Raw genomic sequence first — 21,500 nt, 5'->3', positions numbered from 1 at the left:
AAACTCCATCTCCAAAATAACCAGCAAAAAGCTAGCTGGAGGTGTGATTGAAAATGGTGGAGAATGCCATGAGCAGGCAAAATGAGCAAATGCGAAGTCTTGAGTTCAACCCTATTACTGGCAAAATAACAAAAACAAAATGAAAACAGAAACCCTAACAACTGTGCAAACGAGACTATAGAGTTTCTAATTTCTTAGGAATATGTGCCCACCATTCTTTTATTTTTTATCTTTCTTCTTTGTTCTCTCCTTCCTTCCCACTTTCCTTCTTTTCTCCCTCCTTCCCTCTCTTTCTTTCTCCCTCTCTCCCTCCCTTCCTCTCTCTTTCTTCCTTTTTTCTTTCTTTCTTTCTGTGCTGGTACTGGTACTTGAATTCTGGACCTGCATTGTTGCTCAGATGTTTTGCTTACGGCTGGTGGTCTCCCTCTTGAGTCATACCTTCAGCTGGGCATTTTTTGCTTGTTAGTTGAAGACAAGCATTGCAGACTTTTCTTTCCAGGCTGGCATCCAACCATGACCCTCAGATCTTAGGCCCTGGAGTAACTAGGATTATAGGCATGAGCCACTGATGCCTTGCTTGTGTCCATCATTCTTAATAAACTTCAAAAAACTAAAAAAAAAAATCCTTAAAGTGAATATTACTTGAAAGAAGCAAGTCTGGGTATGTGTCTATGGTTTACCATAGAAATATAAAATGTACTGATGTTCAGCTTATGGGCATAATAGACTTCATCAAAATAACTCTTCAATAAACTGAACTAAAAATAGAATTCCCCCTGTTCAAGTGGGAAAATCTTGCAAATACTGAATCCCTATAACCTGTTTACTAATGTGCATCACAGGAAGAACAGATAAGCACAAAATACAACCAGTATTCTTTAAGATCTGTTTCACATAATTTATTGATCAGCCTCACTATTTATTTTGAGTAAAAAAGATGAGAAAAGCCAGGAGGAGTTGAGAAAGATTGAGCTAGTAAATATAGTATTTAAAAGTATTTAAAAGTTGGGCACCAATGGCTCACACCTATACTCTTAGTTACTCAAGAGGCTAAGATTTGAGGCTCTCAGATAGAAGCCAGCTTGGGTAGAAAAGTGTTGTGACTCTTATCTCCAATTAAGTAGCACCCTCACGTTCCGAAATGGAGTTGTGGCTCAAGTGGTAGAGCACCAGACTTGAGCAAAAAAGCTGAGAGATAGCCCTGCGTCCTTGGGTATGTTCAGTGAAGTAAGTCAGGCCCAGAGAAACAAACAGCACTCTTCTCTCATATGTGGAAGCAATTTCTAACTTATAAATACGCAAGTAAACACAATGTGCAAACTGAAGTATGTATTGACTGAAGTAAGGTATGCAGGGGAGAATCCAAATGGTATAACCCCTTAAAACAACTAATTCATAGTCCAACAAAATGAACACTAGGAAGTTGGTACTTCGGATGCGGGAGGGAGCTTAAAGGATGGGGCTAGATAAATGAAGAACAGAAGGATGGAAGAGTAATGAAAAGGGTGGTATTGATCAAGGTGCATTGTACTCTATATGTGTGTGTGAGTGTGTGTGTGTGTGTGTGTGTGTGTGTGTGTGTGTGTTGAATTCAGAGATTGAGAGTATACCTGAGCTTTTTTGCTCAAGGCTGGTGCTCTACCACTTGAGCCACAACTCCGCTTCTGGCTTTTTTGTTGTTTAATTGGAGATAAGAGTATCATGTACTTTCCTGGCCAGGCTGGCTTCAAACTTCAGTCCTCAGATCTCAGCCTTCTGAGTAGCTAGGATTACAGGCATGAGCCACCAGTTCCAGGGTCCTGTTTTGCACTTTTAAACTGATATGTTGAGTGGTAGCCCCTTTGTACAACTACTTAAAGATAATAAAAATAAAATAGGTAAGTGAATTATTTATAAATACATTAAAAAGAAATGCCCTACCAAGACGATTTGAAATCTACAGTGCACCTGAATTCTGAAAATATCAATTAAGGACATACTCACACTATCCACAGCCCAGCTGAAGTAAACAAAGTAAAGACCAGAGGTAGAAACATCCACACACTGCATTTCTTCCCATCCATGCCTGTGCCACTGTAATGAAAATAATCATTCATTAACTCATCAATAATGAAGGCAAAAATTCACCTGATTCTTTTTAAATGGTCAGGAAGTCCATCTGGAAGAAATGTTTTATGAAACTATGATTCATATCTGTTATTCTTGCCCTTTCCTTCCTGTGGGAGAGCCATTGAACAGTTAACACCAATGATTATTATCTAGTATTACATTAAATATTCCCATCTTAGGAATGATTGGATGAAAAACCTCTTATAAAACCTTTTATGATCAGGCCAGGTGTGATGACTCATAGCAATTTGAGAGGCAGAGATTAGGAGAATTACAGAGTTCAAGGCCAGCACAGAAAAAAAAGTTAAAAAAAGTTAGTGAGACTACATCTCACCAAGTAAGTTGGGCAGGGTAGTATATGCCTGTCGTTACAGCTATGTGGGAGGTACAAGACTGTAGTCTCAGCAAAAACATAAGACTCTTAAGTAAAAGGGCTGAGGATTGGCTGAAGAGGAGGAGAGGCTACCTATCAAAGGCAAGGCCCTGAGATCAAACAGAAAAAAGTTCCACAAAAAAATAGAAGAAAAAAGAAGAAAAGGGTTTTTAGACTGGTCTGTTCGTGGCTATATTTAGGAAAGCAGAAAGAGCTTTGAGTTAGGACTGTCAGGAGAGTCACAAGGTACAAAAGGTATATTTCAGCCACCCTTAATGCTCTTAGGAACATTTATGGATTTATGGACCTGACATGCATATTAGTCTATAATCTGGCCAGCAGCAGCATTAGGAATGAGTGGTTGCTAAATAAATTAGCAACATAGAGGGAAATGACAAATGCTTTGCGAATCTGAACTTTTCTCATGACACATTATTGAGCAGCTGTCTTGGTGAACTGTAAAGATGAACGCTGTGAAAAGCAATGCATTAAATTAACTCCAATAAAACATAGATGTTGAGCCTTTGTGGATATTACATTTTTAAAGCTAAAATAGCTGCATAAAAAATCCTCATTCTCCCTATCTACACAGGGTTTTAGGCCAACACAGGCCAAAAAATGTTTGCAAGTCTCAACTCAACCTCAACAGAAAAAGCGGGGCATTGTGGTGCACACCTGCCATCTCAGCTACAGTGGGAAGTATAAGCAGGAAGCCATGGTGTAGATAAGCTTGGGAAAAAGAATCTCATACTATCTCAAACAATAAAACAATAATCCCAGTTAAAAAGGGTGAAGGTATGGTTCAAGCAGTAGAATGCCTGTTTACAAGTATGAAGCCCTGAGTTCAAACCCCAGTACCACCAAAAAGAAAAAAAAAAAACCTACCCCTCTACTGGAATGAAAATGAAGTTTTAGAATTTTCTATGAAAAATGATAAATAGCAAATTAACACTTGATATCTTATATATGCCTAAAACCAACACACAAATCACCAGACACAACAAAATTCCAGTCCTAAGAAAATAAAGCAGCCCAGTGACCTCTACTGCTCTTCTAATAAAAAAAAATAGTAATGTGATTAATAATTTTTTTCTGGAGATGGAACTTAGGGCCTTGCACCTACTAGGCAAGTGCTTTACCACTGAGCTACAACTGCAGCCTTTATTTATTTATTTATTTATTTTTTGGGTCCAGTCGTGGGGCCTGAACTCTGGGCCTGGGCGCTGTCCCTCAGCTCTTCAGCTCAAGGCTAGCGCTCTACCACTTGAGCCACAGTGCCACTTCTGGCTTTTTTCTTTTTGCTTATGTGGTGCTGAGGAATCGAACCCAGGGCCTCATGCACGCAAGGCAAGTACTCTACCACTGAGCCACCTTCCCAGCCCCACAACTGCAGCCTTTAAACAGCATTTCTACTGAGATCTCAGTGTTCATCATTATTATTACTATTATTGTTATTATTTTGTCAGTAGTGGGGCTTGAACTCTGGGCCTGGGAGCTGTCCCTCAGCTCTTCAGCTCAAGGCGAGTGCTCTCCCATTTGAGCCACAGTGTCACTTCCAATTTTCTGGTGGTTAGTTGGAGATAAGAGTCTCATGGACTTTCTTGCCCGGGCTGGCTTTGAACTGCGATCCTCAGATCTCAGCCTCCTGAGTAGCTAGGATTCCAGGCATGAGCCACCAACACCCAGCTCAGTGTTCATTATTTTAACATTTACAACTCCCACAATTTCTTTTATTGCATCCGAACACACATTGCACATTTCTTGGCACCCCTGCTGACACGACTGTCACGTGTGCTGAGACTTTCAGGACCTTCTGGAATTGGATACTGAAGTCAGTGATGCTCCTGAAGACCTCTGAACCATTCCCTCCTGGAAAGGTTCAGAACCAGCCTGCTTGATTTGTCTTTTGGACCAGGAGACAGACATTAACCAGACTGGTGTGATTTTTAACAGCCACCACTCAGCCTAAACACCTATCTGGAAGAAGTGTTAAATAACCCAAGTGCGAAGTTGAAAGACATTGAAGAAATACTTTCAATTAATTTAATCTCCTTCATGATTATTGATACCCACTTGCATTTGGTGAGTTCTAATGACCACAACTATTTATTCACACCAGTCTACCATATAGAAAGAGTAGTCGTTCATTATTTGGGAGGTTATATTCTAAAATCCCAGGAGGATGTCTGAAACCATGCATAGCATCTATCCTATATGTATTCCCTATTATATACCTTTTTACTTAAAGGAAGCCCTTTATGGTTTCTCTTTGGCATATATGGATTGCCAAGATCACATGTTGCAATTTGGGCCATTATTAAGTAAATGAGGAGTCCCTAAAAGACAAAGCCCTGCGTTGTGATAACTGAGAAGGCTATTGAGTGATTAATGGGCAGGTTGCATATACTGTGTATATACACTGGACATGGAGTTATTCAAGTCCTGGGCAGGGTGGAGTAGGATAGCACAGGATTTCATTATACTCCTCAGAGCAGCACACAATTCAAGATTTAGGAAACGTTTATTTCTGGAATTATCCATTAAGATCTTTGGACTATAGTTGACTATAGGCAACTAAAACATGGAATGTAAAACTAGAGATAAAGAGAGGACTACTGTAAAACATATGAGGTAGTGGTACCTGGCTTTCCAGTTTACCTAAAGTAGAGGAATGGTGAAGATTTTAAGCACATACAGTGTGGTTAGTCAGTGTCTATGAATTTATTCATGTCCAAATTTGTGAGCTTTAATAAAGTTATCAACTACAGTACCAAAAATAATTCCATCAGTGGCCAAGATGTAGAGAAAGTACAGAAAATAGGGGTGGTAAGCAAATAGGTAAATGAATTATAATGACCCGACCTACCACTGGAAAGGATGCTCTGGCTGATGAGTTACAAGATGGTTATGCGCTAGCTTCTAGCCTCAGTTTTGCCAGAAGCTGACTCTTGGGCCTGAGTCTGTTATTGAAATATGTAATGCAATTTCCCTATATCTCTGCATAAAGATTATTGAATTCAAAAAGTGGCACTGTAGCTCAAGTGGTAGAGCGCTTGCCTTGAGCTGAAGAGCTGAGGGACAGCGCCAAGGCCCAGAGTTCAAGCCCCACGACCGACCAAAAAAAAATGAGTTAATTTAAAAAAAAAAAAAAAGATTATTGAATTCAAAGAGAGCAAATGATGCCAAAGATTTGAGGCCTTCCTAAGGTGACCAATCCAAGCCCAGTATGTTAGATCTTTGCAGTGATGAATGCTCCTGTGCACTCAGAATTTGTCATCCCCAGAGGAAATGACAACCATTATGACATTACATTGGCGACAGAATCATAATGCCAACATACAGATACATGATGAGAAACAGAACCGTCCATTGGGCCAACCATCACATTGGAAAGTCAATATTTGGAAGCAAGCAAGTAGATAAGGAGCGTGAAGAAGATACGTGCCTTTAAGGACCTGGAAACAAGCTACCTCAGCTTCCTGCATGCATTTCCTCTAGAGTGGGATCACAGAAGTGGGATGCAAAGCATAGGATGGAAATCCAGCCCAGCCCCATGCAATCTTGAGCAGGTTATTCATCTCTGAAGCCTAAATCTAATCATAGAGATCACTTCTATTTGTTAAGATTTCTCTGAGGATTAATGATGACATATGGAAAGTACTTGGCCCCAAATCTATGTCCCATACATGCTTTCAAATGACTGAGCACATCAATGCTTATGTTAGCACCAGATTCCCATCTTGAAGGCCAGGCATCAGAACAAGTTAACACTTTCTTCTCTGTGCTTCCATGTATGTAGAATGGCACACACACCCTGACTTATAGTTGTAATCGTGTCCTACAAGTGGCTTTCCCAGAAAATGACTAATTTTAGTATCTTGCTGTGGAAGGTCTGCCTTTCTGAGACTCTGGTGTTTTATTATCTTCTAATACATTCTGTTCTTCATTTGCTTAGTTGTGGAATCATATGAAGTAGCCATTGGCTGACTGTGGGCAACTAAAATGAATCTGGAGATAAGGGGGAGGGGGAATTACAGTAGAAGGTATAGTGTGAGCTAGCCGTCTATGGATAAACTGTTTATTGTTTACTAGTTTAACTCTATGAAGAACTTTACATCCCAATTTTGAGAAAACCAGCTCTATCTATGCCTGATGACACATGAAAATCACCCCTCCCCTTTTAAACTCTAAGGGACACCTTGGGAGAGGAAAGACAAAGATCTATGGATGGTTGTATCATCAGTTTGCAATGGAACTCCTTTGGTGCTTCTCTAGGATTTTTTTGTAATGTTGGTTATAACTTTTATTTATTTTTTTGAGACCTTCGCAAATGCACAGGCAAGTACAAGAAGTAGTGCAGTGAAAATAATAAATAAAGTAATGTAGTACACTCTTCACGCTGTCTCTCCAGTGATTATTTCATGCATAACCATCATCAAACTAGATGCTGGCTCTGATATAGTTCTTGAGCTTTTGTCAAATTTCATTCGCTTTCTACACACTCCTTTAGTGTTACATAATTTTTGCTTCCTAACAATGTATTTATTGACCATTTATGTATCCTCTCTGAAGAAATGTCTATTTAAATCTTTCACTTTTTTTTTTTTTGCCGGTCCTGGGGTTTAAACTCAGGCCTGGGCACTGTCCCTGAGCTTCTTTTGCTCAAGGCTAGCACTTTACCACTTGAGCCACAGCTCCACTTCCAGCCTTTTCTGTTTATGTGGTGTTAAGGAGTCAAACCCAGGGCTTCATGCATGCTAGGCAAACACTCTACCACTAAGCCACATTCCCAGCTCCTCTTTCACATATATTAAAGCTGGGTTGTTTGGGTGTTTGTAGCTAAACTGTAGTTATTTTTATATTCTGGATATGAATTTCTTATCAAATGTATGATTTATAGAATTTCCTCCCATTATACACACAAGTTACCATTTCATTATGTCAGTGTGTCCTTTGCCACCAAGTTTTTAATTTTGATGAATTCCAATGATCTAATCTTTCTTTTATTGACTTGCTTTGGTGACAGGTCCAAGAAGTCATTACCACATCCAGGATTATGAGGCTTCCCTTCTATTTTCATCTAAGACCTTTTTTGGTGTTAGCTCTTCCCACTTAGGGATTTGATCCATTTTGAGTTAAATTTGTGTATGGGGTAGGTAAGCCCATTCATCTGAATGGAAAACAGAGCCATTTACTTATTGGCACTTTTCAGGGTCTTCTGCAGTGCATCGGTTTTTAGTTTTGATAAAAACCTAACTTGCCAAATCTTCCATTTGGGGTAATGCTTTTGATGCCAAATTTAAGAACCCTTTACTTATTCCTTGATTTCAAATACATACATACATACATACATATATATGTATATATATATATATATATATATATATTGGGTCCGGTCGTGGGGCCTGAACTCTGGGCCTGAGCCCTGTCCCTCAGCTCTTCAGCTCAAGGCTAGCGCTCTACCACTTGAGCCACAGTGCCACTTCCGGCTTTTTTCTTTTTGCTTATGTGGTGCTGAGGAATCGAACCCAGGGCCTCAGGCATGCAAGGCAAGTGCTCTACCACTGAGCCAACTTCCCATTCCCTGATTATACTTCTTTTAACTATAAATTTTTATCATCTTATTGACCTGGGTTAGATCCTAGATGGTATACAGTAACTTTGGCAAGGATCAGGAAACATGTAGCATAGTAGAATGGGACTGTTACACACACATTAACACACATTAAGAAATGCCTTGCGAGATCCATTTTACAGCAGGACTCATACTAAAAGATAATAATACAACCTACCAGATAAGAGCTTAAAATAAGACAGCTGTGTGTGTGCGCATGCATACAGATGTATACATGTATACATGTATGTGATATGTCCATGTGCATGTATATTTGCATCAGTGTGCATGTGTATACAGTGCTATGAGTGCATGAATGCGTGTGTACATTTCTGTCTGCATGTATATATGAATGTGTGTACATGTACATATATGTGTGCATGTATGTTTATGTTGGATATGTCCATATATGTGTTTATGTATGTGATATGTATGCATATGTGTAAATGTGGGTGTGTATATGTTGGTACATGTGTATATGTGTATAGAGGGGAAGGCCCACATAGCCCTTCCATCTCCCTTCTATATTTGCTCTGGGGATGGGAGGGAAAAACCAAGAGAGAGAGAATGAGGGAAGTGGTGACATTGTTCAGAAAGAAATGTACTCTTTATCTGACTTATGTACTGTAACCCCTCTGTATATCATCTTTAAAATAACTATAAATATTTTTAATTAATTTTATTGTCAAGGTGATGTACAGAGAAGTTACAGTTACCTGTGCAAGGTAATGAGTACACTTCTGGTCCAACATTGTTACCCCCTCCCTCATTTTTCTCCCACTTTCCCTCCCCTCAGTCCCCTTACCCCCAAGTTGTGAAGTTCATTTCCAACATAGTGTCTATTGATTATCGCTGCTGTTTGGTTCACCCTTTGTCCTTTGTCTCATCATTTTGCTGTTCCCCTTCCTTTCCCCAGTTCAGATAAACGTATATACAAGACACAGGTATCAAAATCAAATATAGTGATAACAAGAGATAAAACAATGGGGAAATAAAAGACAAAAGAAATAACTTACACAGTTAAATACATTAAAAAAATAGGATAATTGGCCAAAATTGCTCCAAAATTAAATTTTGCCTCCTAGCTGCAGCATAATTATGAATCTCCAAATTAAAGATTGCAAATAATTTTGCAGTCAGATTTACATTTTGGTCTGTAAAGAATTTAAAGTCTTTAAATGCCTTTCAGTTTTCCCCTTTGTGGTGCTTTTTGTCAACTTAATTTATTTATGTGGTTTTGATGGCATTTTGTTGTTGGTGTTTGTTGTGGTCTCTATGCAAAAGTTTTTATTTTGTCATTTCTAGTTGTGTGTTTTCTGAAAAGATTATTGACCAATTGGTATAAATTTAAAAAGTAAAGGGTCTAGAAGAATTAAAGAATATAGAAGTGCCTCAGAGAAGTTAAATAAAACTATCTTTTCTGGGAAAATTACCCCTGAAATTGCCAAGATCATCTGGAGACCTGAACATTACTTTCAGAACCTGTTTCTGGTTTTGTTTACCTATCAATGCCCCATATGGCAGAGCTCAGTGGTTTTACCTCTTTCTCTGTCCCTAGCAAGGATTATGGCACATGCACTTCTCTTTTCTTGTTCCCAAGAATCTTAGCAGCAGATTTTGTTTGTGCTCTGTTTTGGTGCTATGGCTATAGTGGTGCCAGGAGTTTAATAGCACTCACTCTAAGCTGCTGTAGCTCAGTCAGTTCAGATGATGTACTTGACTGGAAGTAGATAGCGCTATTCAATCAAGGCTCCTGACTGTACCTCACTAAGAAATAAAGTGAAAACAGAGATGATCTCTTCTTTCCATCCTGAATATTACAAAACTAAAATGGCCCATCATTTCCAGAAATTGTTACCTGAACTATAAATTCCATTCTTTTCCTGGGCTAAGTGGACAGAGGGAATATTACACACTGCTAAGAGTTTTAGCTTTGCATTCTGCATTGTACTTTTTACTTCTATATTTATTCTTCTGATAATAATCTTTCAATATTATTTCATAGGGAAAAAAACTAAGGATAAGTGTCCCCATATTTTAAGTGGCCAATTATATCTGTAATGTCATCTAAAGATTTGACAAAAGGAGAGAAAGAGCCAGAATGACGTAATCCCTCTGAAAAAGGTTCTGGCATTAAGAATGCCTTTGGAAGACTTCTTCCCACTGTTTCTATTTAGCCAAATGACTTGCAAAGCTGTTCTTCAGATGGTCAAGTTTCTTAGAGAGCCAATGCTGCCAGCTCTGTACATTTCTACCATGTAGTCTTTTCTTGCAACAACTGTCATTCTCTCTTGCCCTGGCTGTGGTACGAGGAAGATGGCATTGTGAGGACTCTTCTGCACTTGGAGTGAGATGGAGAAAACTCCTCTCTGCAGGCTTTCTCTTATCTGCTCCTTCTGTGTGGCCTGGCATCTCAGAAGCTCTTGCTTTTCCTCAGAGAGAAAATGAACTGTAGCAAAAGGATTGTGGTGGCTGCCTCCATAGATGACATTCTTGGTATTCTGGAAGTCTAAATTCAAACAGCCAAGAGAATACTTACAATCTCATTGGAAGCAAAGCTGTAGTCTACACGATGTGAGCAAGACCTCTGCTTTACCTAAGAGCCCTACTTTAAGTTGTTCAACAATGGGGCATATGAGTTTTCATCCTTTTATCAGCACATTAGTATAAACTAATGAAGCAAACAAAGTCAAGGAACATTGCATAATTACTGTCTCAGAGGACAGGCTTTCTATTGCATCAAAGGATAGTGAAACACTTTCAACCACCAATGAAAATTAAAGTCCATTGGGTCATCCCTATTTGCAGTTTTTAACACATCATCAGTGAGAATCATTTCTAACAATGACTGACGTGGCACTAAAGTTAAGATACAGCCAGGCACCAGTGACTCATTCTAGTAATGCCAGCTACTGAGGAGTCCAAGATCTGAAGATCATGGTTCAAAGCCAGCCCAGTCAGAAAAATCCATCTCCAATTAACCAGTAAACAGCTAGAAGTGGAGGTGTAGCTCAAGTGAGCAATAAAACTGAGGACAGCATCTAGGCCTTGACTTCAAGCCCAGCACGTGCACACGTGCACACACACAGACACACACAGACACACACAGGCACACAGACACACACAGGCACACAGACACACAGACACACAGACACACACACAGACACACACACACACACACACACACACACACACACACACACACACACACACACGTTAAATCCTTTCCCAGGATCAGAAAATGATTTGCTTGCTGCAAATGGAAAGAGGCAGTGGACAGAGAGGCAGCTAGACTTGTGTACTCTAGATCTGGATCACCAAGGCTTGTAATTCCACTTGGTGACTTATTAGCATGTGGCTTCCATTAAGTCCTCTCTATGGGTTGATTTCTTCTCAGTAAGATGAGATGAATAACAGCATCATACAGGTTTTGTGTAGATTGAAGATATAAGAGAGAAAAACTCTCAGAACAATGTGTAGCAGATAGCCAGCCTTTCAATGCTAACTACAATCATGCATATATTTCTGCCAGTGATAAACCTTGTATGTAATGGTGATCCTCTATGCTTGCGTTACCTAGTGATCTCATGGTGAATTTGTGTAAGTCCATTTCAATGTTCCCACAAGGATGAAATCATCAAATGACACTCTTCTCAGGATGTGGCCTGTTCTTAGTTGACTGCTCAAGGTCTTTGGTTATCTTTTTTTTTTTTTTTTTTTTTTTTTTGCTTTATAATTTATCAGGAAATGAGCTATCTACCATGGTAATTTTTCATTCTGCTCTCAGGCCAGCTGGAATGGGACAGAAAAGATTAACGAGCTACCCACTAATGACCAAGAATGTCACCGTGTCTGTGAACTGAGAGCCTCATGGGACTCTTCACCATGTATGTCATGAGCAAGTTGAAGATTTGGATTATATTGTAACCTATTTGCAATTTTAAGGGGTAATGACAAGGATGATTTCTTTTTTCTTTTGCTAAAATGTTTATAGACTGAGATACAAATCAGCATAAAAATATGCAAAACAGTCAACAAATAAAATCACAAGCTAACAGCTAAGGTTTTCCTCCCCCCTCCCCCCACTGAATCCTAAGCTTACGAAAGCATAATAGTCAAGTGATCTGGCATCACTTTATAAGTAGTATTCATCTGTGATGTTGATTTACTGTTCTGCAGAGTTTTTGGGGGTATACTGACAAGACACCATAAGTTAATAAAGAATTTCTGTAAAATGTTACTGTTCCCCAAAGAATATGATGATTTCTCTGTATTTGATGTCGGTATAATTTGTGGAGGAGAAGGGGAAAAACAAATAGTTTAAATAGGGATACAGGTGGACCCATTGCAACAATGAGATGTACAAGTCGTTATGTTGAAAACGAATTTTGCAACTTTGGTGCGGGGTGGGAGGGGGAAGCGGGGAGGATTGGGTGGGTGGGGTGGGGAGGATGGGAAGGGACGGGAAGTGGAAACAAAGGAGGAGGCTACAATGCTTGATAAGAAATGTACTCATTATCTTGCCCCTGTAATTGTAACCCCTCTGTACAGTATTTTCACAATAAAAAAAAAGAATATGATGATTTCTAATTAGAACCAGAAGTGAAAATATTTAAATTTGATATTATCACAATTGGTCCCTAAATTCTTTTGCATGAATTTCTTGGAAATAGGGACCTTTTCCTATGCAATGCAGCAGTATCACCATTGATCTTTAATCCTATTCCTATGGAGAGAGTATACTAACAGAATCACACTTGCAAGGGAGGGTGCTAAGTATATGTTAATTGAGTGGCCATTTTCCCAATCAGAATAGAAGAGAGAGCAGACATTAGTGTTATATTAACAAAGTAATAAAGCAATAAAAAAGAACTTTAATTGATTAACATTAAAAGAACCTTGATACAACAACGAATGCTGGTGAAGATGTGGAAGAAGGGAACCCTCATACACTGCTGGTGGGAATACCAACTAGTGTGCCCACCATGGAAGTCCTCAAAATCAACAGCAAAAAGTCTAAAAATATAGCTATCTTATGATCATCTCTTATAATGAAAAGACTCCTTTCTGTCCAAGTTCTTTTCTTTCTATTTGGAATGATGTAGTGAAAATATAGTATCTAGGGCCATGGCAGAAGACTTGAAGACTCAAAGCATATGGTGAATGACAGAACAGAAAAAAATAGAAATAGTCCTCAATAGCATTTTTAAGGCTCTACACAAAATACCATCTATAGCACTATCTAATCTTTTTCTCTCTGTCTGGTAATTTATTTTTATTTTGGGTCCGGTCGTGGGGCTTGAACTCTGGGCCTGGGCCACAGCGCCACTTCCAGCTTTTTTCTTTTTGCTTATGTGGTGTTGAGGAATCAAGCCCAGGGCCTCATGCATGCAAGGCAAGCGCTCTACCACTGAGCCACCTTCTCAGCTCCTTGGTAATTCACTTTTATCAGCATACATTAGTTGTTGAGGGGGAAGATTTGTTACAATCTTACCACAATTAAAGAATAAACATACAGCAAATGAATTTTAAAAATTTGGTCTGTAACAATTAAGTCTTTGATCCTTATTAAAAACACAGCAACCAATTGCCACTTGACTTAAGTTGGAAAGCACATCACATTCCTGGAGAATAACTAGACTGACTTGCAAAGAGAGATGCCAGAGAGCTGTTTTAGACATGTGGGACCTTGAAGGCCACTGCCCTATACAACCAGCCCACTATCAGCAATAAGAATATATGTTGCCACTAGTCCAATATCAGCAATATGTTCCCACCCCCTCAAGTGACTTGTTTCAGAGGCTTTACTATAGCAAGATTAAGAAGGAAGTGTGGAGGGCAAGGAAGCACAGAAATGAAAAAGGCCCATGGCGTGAAAAGAATGTCGACAAGATCTTTGCCAGGTGATCTGGAAGTAGGTGGATCAGAAGCCAGCTGAGCTGAGAGAACAGCATCAAGAGAGGAAACATGGCCACTATGAACACCATGATATTTAGTGTCCAGAGGAGTTGATTTCTGCAAACACCAGCAGCTGTCTATTAAAATCCATTCTTTTCTTCTGCATTGCATTAGAAGGCTTCTGGAATGATGGCTGCCTGGTTATATGACCCTTCCCAAGCTCTTCTGTGCTGTGTTACAGCCACAAGATTAAATTCTTTTTAAAAATTATTATTATTATAGAGATGATGTATGGAGAAGAGTGAATTCTCTTTTTTTGAGAAGATTAAGGTCTTGATTAAAGAATATGAGCAGGAGGGATGTGTGCCACTTACTGGCCTAGCGTAAGCTTCTCTCAAGCATTCATTCCCTATAAGCTGAGAATGCGATGACCCAAACACAGGAGTTCTATTGCAGATGGATATCTGTGATGATCCTCCTTTCTCTGAACAATATGGAACATCTACCCTAGATGGTTACTGAAGAAAAGAACCCATGTTATTTTGGGCTTCTAGTTACAGCAGCAGAACTTTTGCTGGAGCTAATACATTTGGATACTCTGTTATGTGAAATCCAAACATTCCTCAGATACCTCACATAATATTCTACCAAAATGACAAAGCCACTCTGTCCAGATCTACTGGAGAAATTCCAGGATTCTTAGGTGAGTCTAATTTAACAGAAACCTTTCCTGGGAATTGCGAGATACCCAATAGCCCCAAATAATTAGGTGGTTTTTCCCAGTCTCCGGAAGGAATTAAGGCTAGGAAATGACCTCCTCAGTTAGCAGTGGCGAGTCTTTGAAACACATACTCTTACAAAGATTTTATAAACACACATATATATCATTCCCTCTCAAAATCTGGATGCAGTTTGAATCTCCTGAATCCAACACACGTGTACAGTACAGCAGCCTTGGGGTTTTTTAGATGACAAGGAAGTGTTTCCCTGCAACACACCTGATCCAGCACTTCTCAAAAGTCTTTTCCAGTTATTTTGCCACATGGAGTTTTCTCATGTGCCTTCCTATCCCCAAGGCAACACAAAAAAAACCCCGTGAAACAGTCTGAACGCAAGTGAACTGAAAATGAGATCCCCCGATAGGATGCTCTGGTCCCCAGCTTTGGAAGAGCATCCCAGTTGCCCTTCTGGCTCATCATGCGAGTTCTCAATGCCAGAACCAATCGTGGGCTTCATGATGCTGGCTGGCTCTTCCTTCCTGGATGCTGACACCAGCACCTCAGGCCTGATTCAGTGAAGAGAAACAGCTATGCATGAAACAAACCAGAGCAAAGCAAGAACCACTCCAGCCAGAGGACAGACAGACAAGTAAGTCCAAAAGAGGGGATCTAAGAGGCAAATTCAAGTTTAATCTTAAGGGGCTACAGGTAGAATGACATGTCTGAGAAATGCCAGGCTACTGCACGAGACTATTAAGTCCCAAATGCTGGACTTCATCTCCTCATCAAACAACCTGGCAGCTGCCCAGTGGATGCATTCTACCAAAGGTGATGGTCTAAAGGACCATTTGCTCACAGTCTCTTAAAATGGGAACTCAAAAAAGAGTAGTAACCATGACCACACTTCCTAGCTTCAGAATCTCTGGTTTTTAAGTCCAGATTCTGCGACTTAGTTCCTAGGTGATGCTATGCAAATCACTTAGTCCGTCTAAACTTCAATGTTCTCATCATAAATTAGTATTCATTAACAGTTGGACTCATAATAGTGCTTAACAGTTCGCTTGAGTAACAGTGAATATGAAGAAAATTAGCACACACAAGATTCTGTTAAGCACATGACAAGCTCTCAACAACTGGAAGCTATGATTATAAATTATTATTATAATAAACAATTGCATCAATATTACTGATGTCTGTCCCATTTGAGGTTCAAGAAAAGAAGGCAAAATTACAGATTTATTCCAGCTTAATGACAAGTGCTTGGGAATGTGGTAAGAAAGTTGAAAGAGGATGTAAAATAGGCTTTCAAAGCAAGATAGGACCTTATTATTATTTTTTTAACCCTTCCAACAGTCTCTTGGAAATTACTTGATGTTGATGACTTCTCGGGAAGGACAAAAAACACATGAAATATACCAGAGCAGAGGTTGGTTGAGAGTTCAGATGGATGCTGAAGCCAGCTGTACATCATCTTGCATCCTTTTCCCCAGCAAGAACTCATCAGCAACTCAGAACGCCTGAACACACAGAACCATACATCACCAGAATGACCTAACATGGAAACCAAGGGCTTCTAAAATGTAGTTACTGACTGCTGCCTGCTCTTTCAAGGCCAGCTGACACTACACACGCACACCTTCTGAAAGGTGACCTCAAGTACTTCCTTCCTGTATATAGTACCCTGTACAAACAAAGCAATCTGGAAGCCAGATGCTCATGGCTCATGCCTTTAATCCTAACTCTCAGGAGGCTGAGATCCGTGCAAAAAAATTCTCCAAGTTATCAGCAGAAAGCTGGAAGTGGTTCTGTGGATCAAGTGCTACAGTACCAGCCTTGAGCTAAAAAGCTAAGGAACATTGCCCAAGTCCTGAGTTCAAACCCCAGTAATGATTAAAAAAAAAAAAAAGAGCACTGGAGCCAGGCACTGGTGGCTTATGCCTGTAATACTAGCTACTCAAGAGACTGAGATCTAAGGATTACAGTTCCAAGCCAGGCCAGGCAGAAAAATCCATGAGACTCTTATCTCCAATTAATCAGCAAAAAAAGCCAGAAATGGAGCTATGGATCAAGAGCTCTACCGTAGGGTGAAAAAGCTCAGGGACAGTGCTCAGGCCCTGAGTTCAAGCCCCAGGACCAGTGACCTTGAAAATGATCAGCTGTCCTGTAATTCCCAGTCCTTCTGTGTCATAGATAAGGTCATTTTGTTATTTTAAGCACTTACAATTGCTACTTGTCCTGAATAAGAGTGTGTCCACCACAGAAATAAAAGCAAAATTATTGCATTGGTATTGATTGATTGATTAATTTTCCAGTCTCAGGGATTGAACTCTCAGTCTGGGCTTTGTCCCTGAGCTCCTTTTGTTCAAGACTAGCACTCTACCACATGAGCCACAGTCCTACTTCCAGCTTTTTTTGAGTAGGTTGGTGAAGATAAGAGTCTCACAGATTTTTCCTTCCCAGGCTAGCTTTGAATTATGATCCTCAGATCTCTGCCTCCTGAGTAGGTAGGATTACAGGCATAAGCCACTGCCCAGGGCATTCATTCATTTTTGGTTTGTTTTGTAGTACTGGGCATTGGATCCATCACTTCACACATGCTTGGCAAGTGCTCTACCACTGAGCTGTATCCAAATTAGTTTTAGTTGCCAATTTTGCTGGGCTAAGGAAGGGCTGTTATTTCTGGGTATGTCCATTTTAATGTTTCTGGAATAAATTAGCATTAAAGTCAGGAGACTAAATGAATGGGAATGGCATCATCCAATCTACCGAGGGACCAAATAGGGCAATAACAAACAAGCAAACAAACAAAATATAAAAGGAGGGAAGGTAAACTCTTCTTAAGCTCTCCTATTCTTGGTCAGCAGAACTCCAGCTTCTTGAGTCTTGGAGTTCTAAACTTATACCAGGGGTCCTCTTCTGGTTCTCAAGTTTTAGACTCAGACTAAATTATACCACTAGTTTCCATAAGTCTCCAGCTGACCTTTGTAGGTGAATGAGCCAATTTCTATAATAAATCTCTTTTGTGGTGTGTGTGTGTGTGTGTGTGTGTGTGTGTGTGTGTGTGTGTGTGTGTGTGTGTGTGTTCTATTGGTTCTGTTTCTCTGTAAAACCCCAGCAAAGACAATCATCAGTAAAAGTGTCTCCATGGTTAATTGCTGAAATTAGGCACGCAGAACTGTGACACATCCTAACATGGACTCTCAAGAGTGCCACCGAGAGTCCTTAGACTCACTGGCATGTGACCTACTTTTCTCAAAGAGAGTAAGACACATTTTCAGAATAATGGTCAGTATGAAGCTTGAATCTAAACTGCTCCACACACTGACTCCTCAATGGCAATCCAAAGACTCTAGGTTGTTCACCAGACCAAGGAGGCACTGGGCCAATTTCTCTTCCAAGCTACTCTTTCATAGTTCACACAGCGGCTACTTAAGGGTCCCATCTCTGCTTTCCTTTGAAGGTGGATCACATATTGGTAACTTCCTCTTAGCTGTGTGTGTGTGTGTGTGTGTGTGTGTGTGTGGTGGGGCTAAGGGTGGGGGCAGGAATAAGAAGAGCAGAGTGGGGAAGTATTCTCTGTAACACAAATGTGCTCTCCCAACTTCTTCCCCTTCGTTCACCTTGCCACGTCTATACCATCAGTCTCCTTCACTGTGGTTTGATTGCCTTGTTTCTAGACAATGAACACTGCTGCCTGAGCCTTTTAGATCTGCTATCTGCCTGTGATATACCCGCCCCTTTCCAGTGATAGTACCTGCACCATTCATCTTTAAATCTGTGATACGGAATTTGTCAGAATACTAAGAATAGATTGAAAATATTGTACCGTGTGTATTGCATATATGTTTATCTGAATTAGGGAAGGGGAACAACAAGATGGTGAGACAAAGGACAAAGGCTGAACCAATGCAACAGTGATACTCACAAGACAATATGTTGGAAATTAACTTTACAACTTGGGGTGGGGATGGGGGAGGGAAAGCGGGAGAAAAAAGAGGCAAGAGATAACAAGTCTGACAAGAAATGTACTCAATACCTTATTGTGTAACTGTTATCCCTCTGTGCATCACCTTGACAATAAAATAAAATTTAAAAAGACTCTTACTATTTCTTAGAAATTGTTCATCAGAGGGGTGTAGATCAGTGGTAAGAACATTGCCTAGTATATGTGAAGGAGGATGGGTTGCATTCGAAGCACTGGAAGAAGGAAGAAGAGGAGCAGGAGGAGAAGAGAAAGAGAAGAAAAAAGAAAGAAGAAAAGAGAAGAGAAGAAGAATGAAGAGAAAGAGGGAGAGGAAAAGAATACCCCATCTCAACTAGTAGCTGGACATGGTGGTACTTGCCTATATCCCAGCTATGGGGAAGCAAAACGGCTAGACACTGTCGTGTACCTCTGTCATTTCCAACAATCCTGGGGAGCACAAATTGGAGGATTGCTGGCTCAAAATAACCCAAAGAAAAATGGCTGGAGTTATGGCTCAAGTAGTAAAGCACCTGCTTAGCAAGTGCAAGGCTCTGAGTTCAACACCCAATCCTGGGGGGCGGGGGGAAGGGCAAAACAAAACCAGAGGCTCTGGCTGAGGCAAACAGAAATATAAGCACAAGTAATGACAGTCTAAGGAATGGCCTGATGACTACCATACACATGTGACAAACAAAGACCTGCATGTACACTTTTGTAAGAATGATTAATTCTGCCTGTGGAGATTGGGACACAGTCCACAGAGCTGGGCCTGCAATGATGACACAAATGCAAGATGCAATCTAGTTAGGGATCATTGTTGTGGGTTTGTAGTTGGAGAGAGACTGGGCTCACAAGCATGGACAGTTGAGACTGATCACCAAAACACAGAGTAGTGGTCGGGGGATGAAAGTTACTAAGGAGAAGATCAAGGATAACAGGGGATTCTGGCCAAATCCACCTCACAGGACTCTTACTTCAGGCAGGTCAGGGTGATGTGTCATCAATCACCTTGGGGCTTGTGGAAGATGAGCAACTTGACTAGATAGTGAGAGCAAGAGGTTCTTGTTCAACTAAGTTAGCAGAGTTCTGGCTAAACCAGCATTTATGCAAATGCACAGATGGACTTAAAGGAAGGTTCCTGAGCCTCATGAAAGTTTAGTTAAGCAAATCGGGTATGGTGGCTCAAACCTGTAATCCTAGCTACATGGCAAGTGGAGATCAGGAAACCATGTCTCAAAATAAGACTCCATCTCAACCAATTGCCATCATCCCAACAACAAATGGAAACACAGGACTGTAGTGCTAGGCAGCCTGCATAAATCAAGACTCTATCTCAACAATAACAAATGCACAAAAACCAATAGGTTTAGTCAAGCAAAGAATCTTCATTCCGGTTCAGGTCAAAACAATCTACCTTATTGAAATACAACTAAAATGATGTCTATAATACAAAATTAGATTGTAAAATACAAACTTGTCACCGAAATGGCATTTTAGTCTTCTCTTTACAGCAAAAAAATCTAGTTTTTTCTTTCTCCACATACAATCATTGTATATACAATATTCAGATAGACACTATGTATTTCTAAAGATACCTGAGTCCTATGAACCCTGTATTTCATCCTCTAGCTATAAATGACTACCCTATGTCTTTTAAATTACAAATTACAGCCTTCTCTATTTCTTCAGAGAAAACACCAAATAATTGTCTTTGTTATCTTTTCCTTATTACGTAGCCACCCCCCAAAAGGTGATAGTATTTTTATTCATGGAACAAGTATTTGCTTGTCCAGGGCTTTCCCTGGGTTGCTTTGTGTTGGATAGTTGGAAAGGCCCAACCCTGAACAAGCAAGTCCTCTGTGTTCGGGCATGTTCTGGAGACAGACATAGCTACCAGTGTAAAGGCAGGCTCTGTCCAATGGCAAGCTGGACAAAGCCCACAGTAAGCTTGTACATCCCTGCCAGGAAGCTGGGCCAAGATGGATAGGAATCGTGACAATGGCCACCTGGGGAAGAATTCACGAGGCAGATTTAAGCTAGGTAGAAGGACAGCTTGAACAAGGCCAGGGAAATATAATTTGAGAAGTGGCCAAATGAGGAAGATTTTCCTATGAGGAGGTTCCCGGGTTTGATGTAGTGTTTGGTGTGGAAGGGGAAGGGGATGTTGCTATGCTTCTAAAATGAGACCCCACAAAGCAGTAGCAGCTGGAACACTGGGAAATGGAGGAATTCAAGAAATGTTTCAGAGGTATGAGAGGAAAGCAGAAAGCACACGAGGTATTTTAATTCTTAGGAACACAGCGGAAAGAGGGTTGCAGTACAAATCTTTCAACGAGCACACACTCTTTAATTTACTCTGCCAAGGGAATTTATGTGTTTGGCGAAAAGCCAATATGGTCATGGCAAAAGACAGGAAATTACTGTATTGATAGAATCTGTAGATTTTATTTGAAAAGAGAGAAATGTAAATGAAAACAGAGTCTGGGATCCAATCAATACTGAAATGGAGTAATAAAACCAGAGGGACCTTATTGTTTCCAATGTCTAGCTTAGTGATTTTCAGCAGTTCAAGTAGCCACTAACTGGAAAATCTAATTAAAGATCAAGGGAATATGAATGAAGATTTATGAGATTAAGATTTATAAAAACCTGCTGGCAATCCAAATAAAGAAAGTGGTTAGAATGGCTCTTTAATTAAAGAATAGCATTCCAGTCTTTGTTTTTACTGTCTAATAAAGACAGAAATATCCAGTCCTTTCTCCCTATTAAATACTGAACACCTTCCGATTGTGGTTCTAAAATAACAGTCACAGCTATGGATGT

The 21,500-nt window shown here is 40.1% G+C and overlaps 1 protein-coding gene across 3 annotated transcripts in view; it reads right to left on the bottom strand.

The window, feature by feature from the left end:
• The window catches only part of Tmem150c (transmembrane protein 150C), a 64,169-nt gene that overhangs the window by 15,658 nt on the left and 27,011 nt on the right, over positions 1 to 21,500 (bottom strand). For all 3 annotated transcript variants that reach the window (XM_070012427.1, XM_070012426.1, XM_070012429.1), the window contains exon 2: positions 1,984 to 2,073. In XM_070012427.1, coding sequence (XP_069868528.1) covers positions 1,984 to 2,063 — 80 coding nt within the window. In that variant the 5' untranslated portion in view covers positions 2,064 to 2,073. The remainder of the gene's footprint in view (positions 1 to 1,983; positions 2,074 to 21,500) is intronic.

This window comes from Dipodomys merriami, unplaced genomic scaffold (genome assembly GCF_024711535.1).
Source record: "Dipodomys merriami isolate MVZ:Mamm:240054 unplaced genomic scaffold, mDipMer1.0.p SCAF_9, whole genome shotgun sequence".
Classification (NCBI taxonomy): Eukaryota; Metazoa; Chordata; class Mammalia; order Rodentia; family Heteromyidae; genus Dipodomys; species Dipodomys merriami.
The sequence above is the reverse complement of the archived record's forward strand: the minus strand, read 5'-3'. Positions and strand labels throughout refer to the sequence as shown.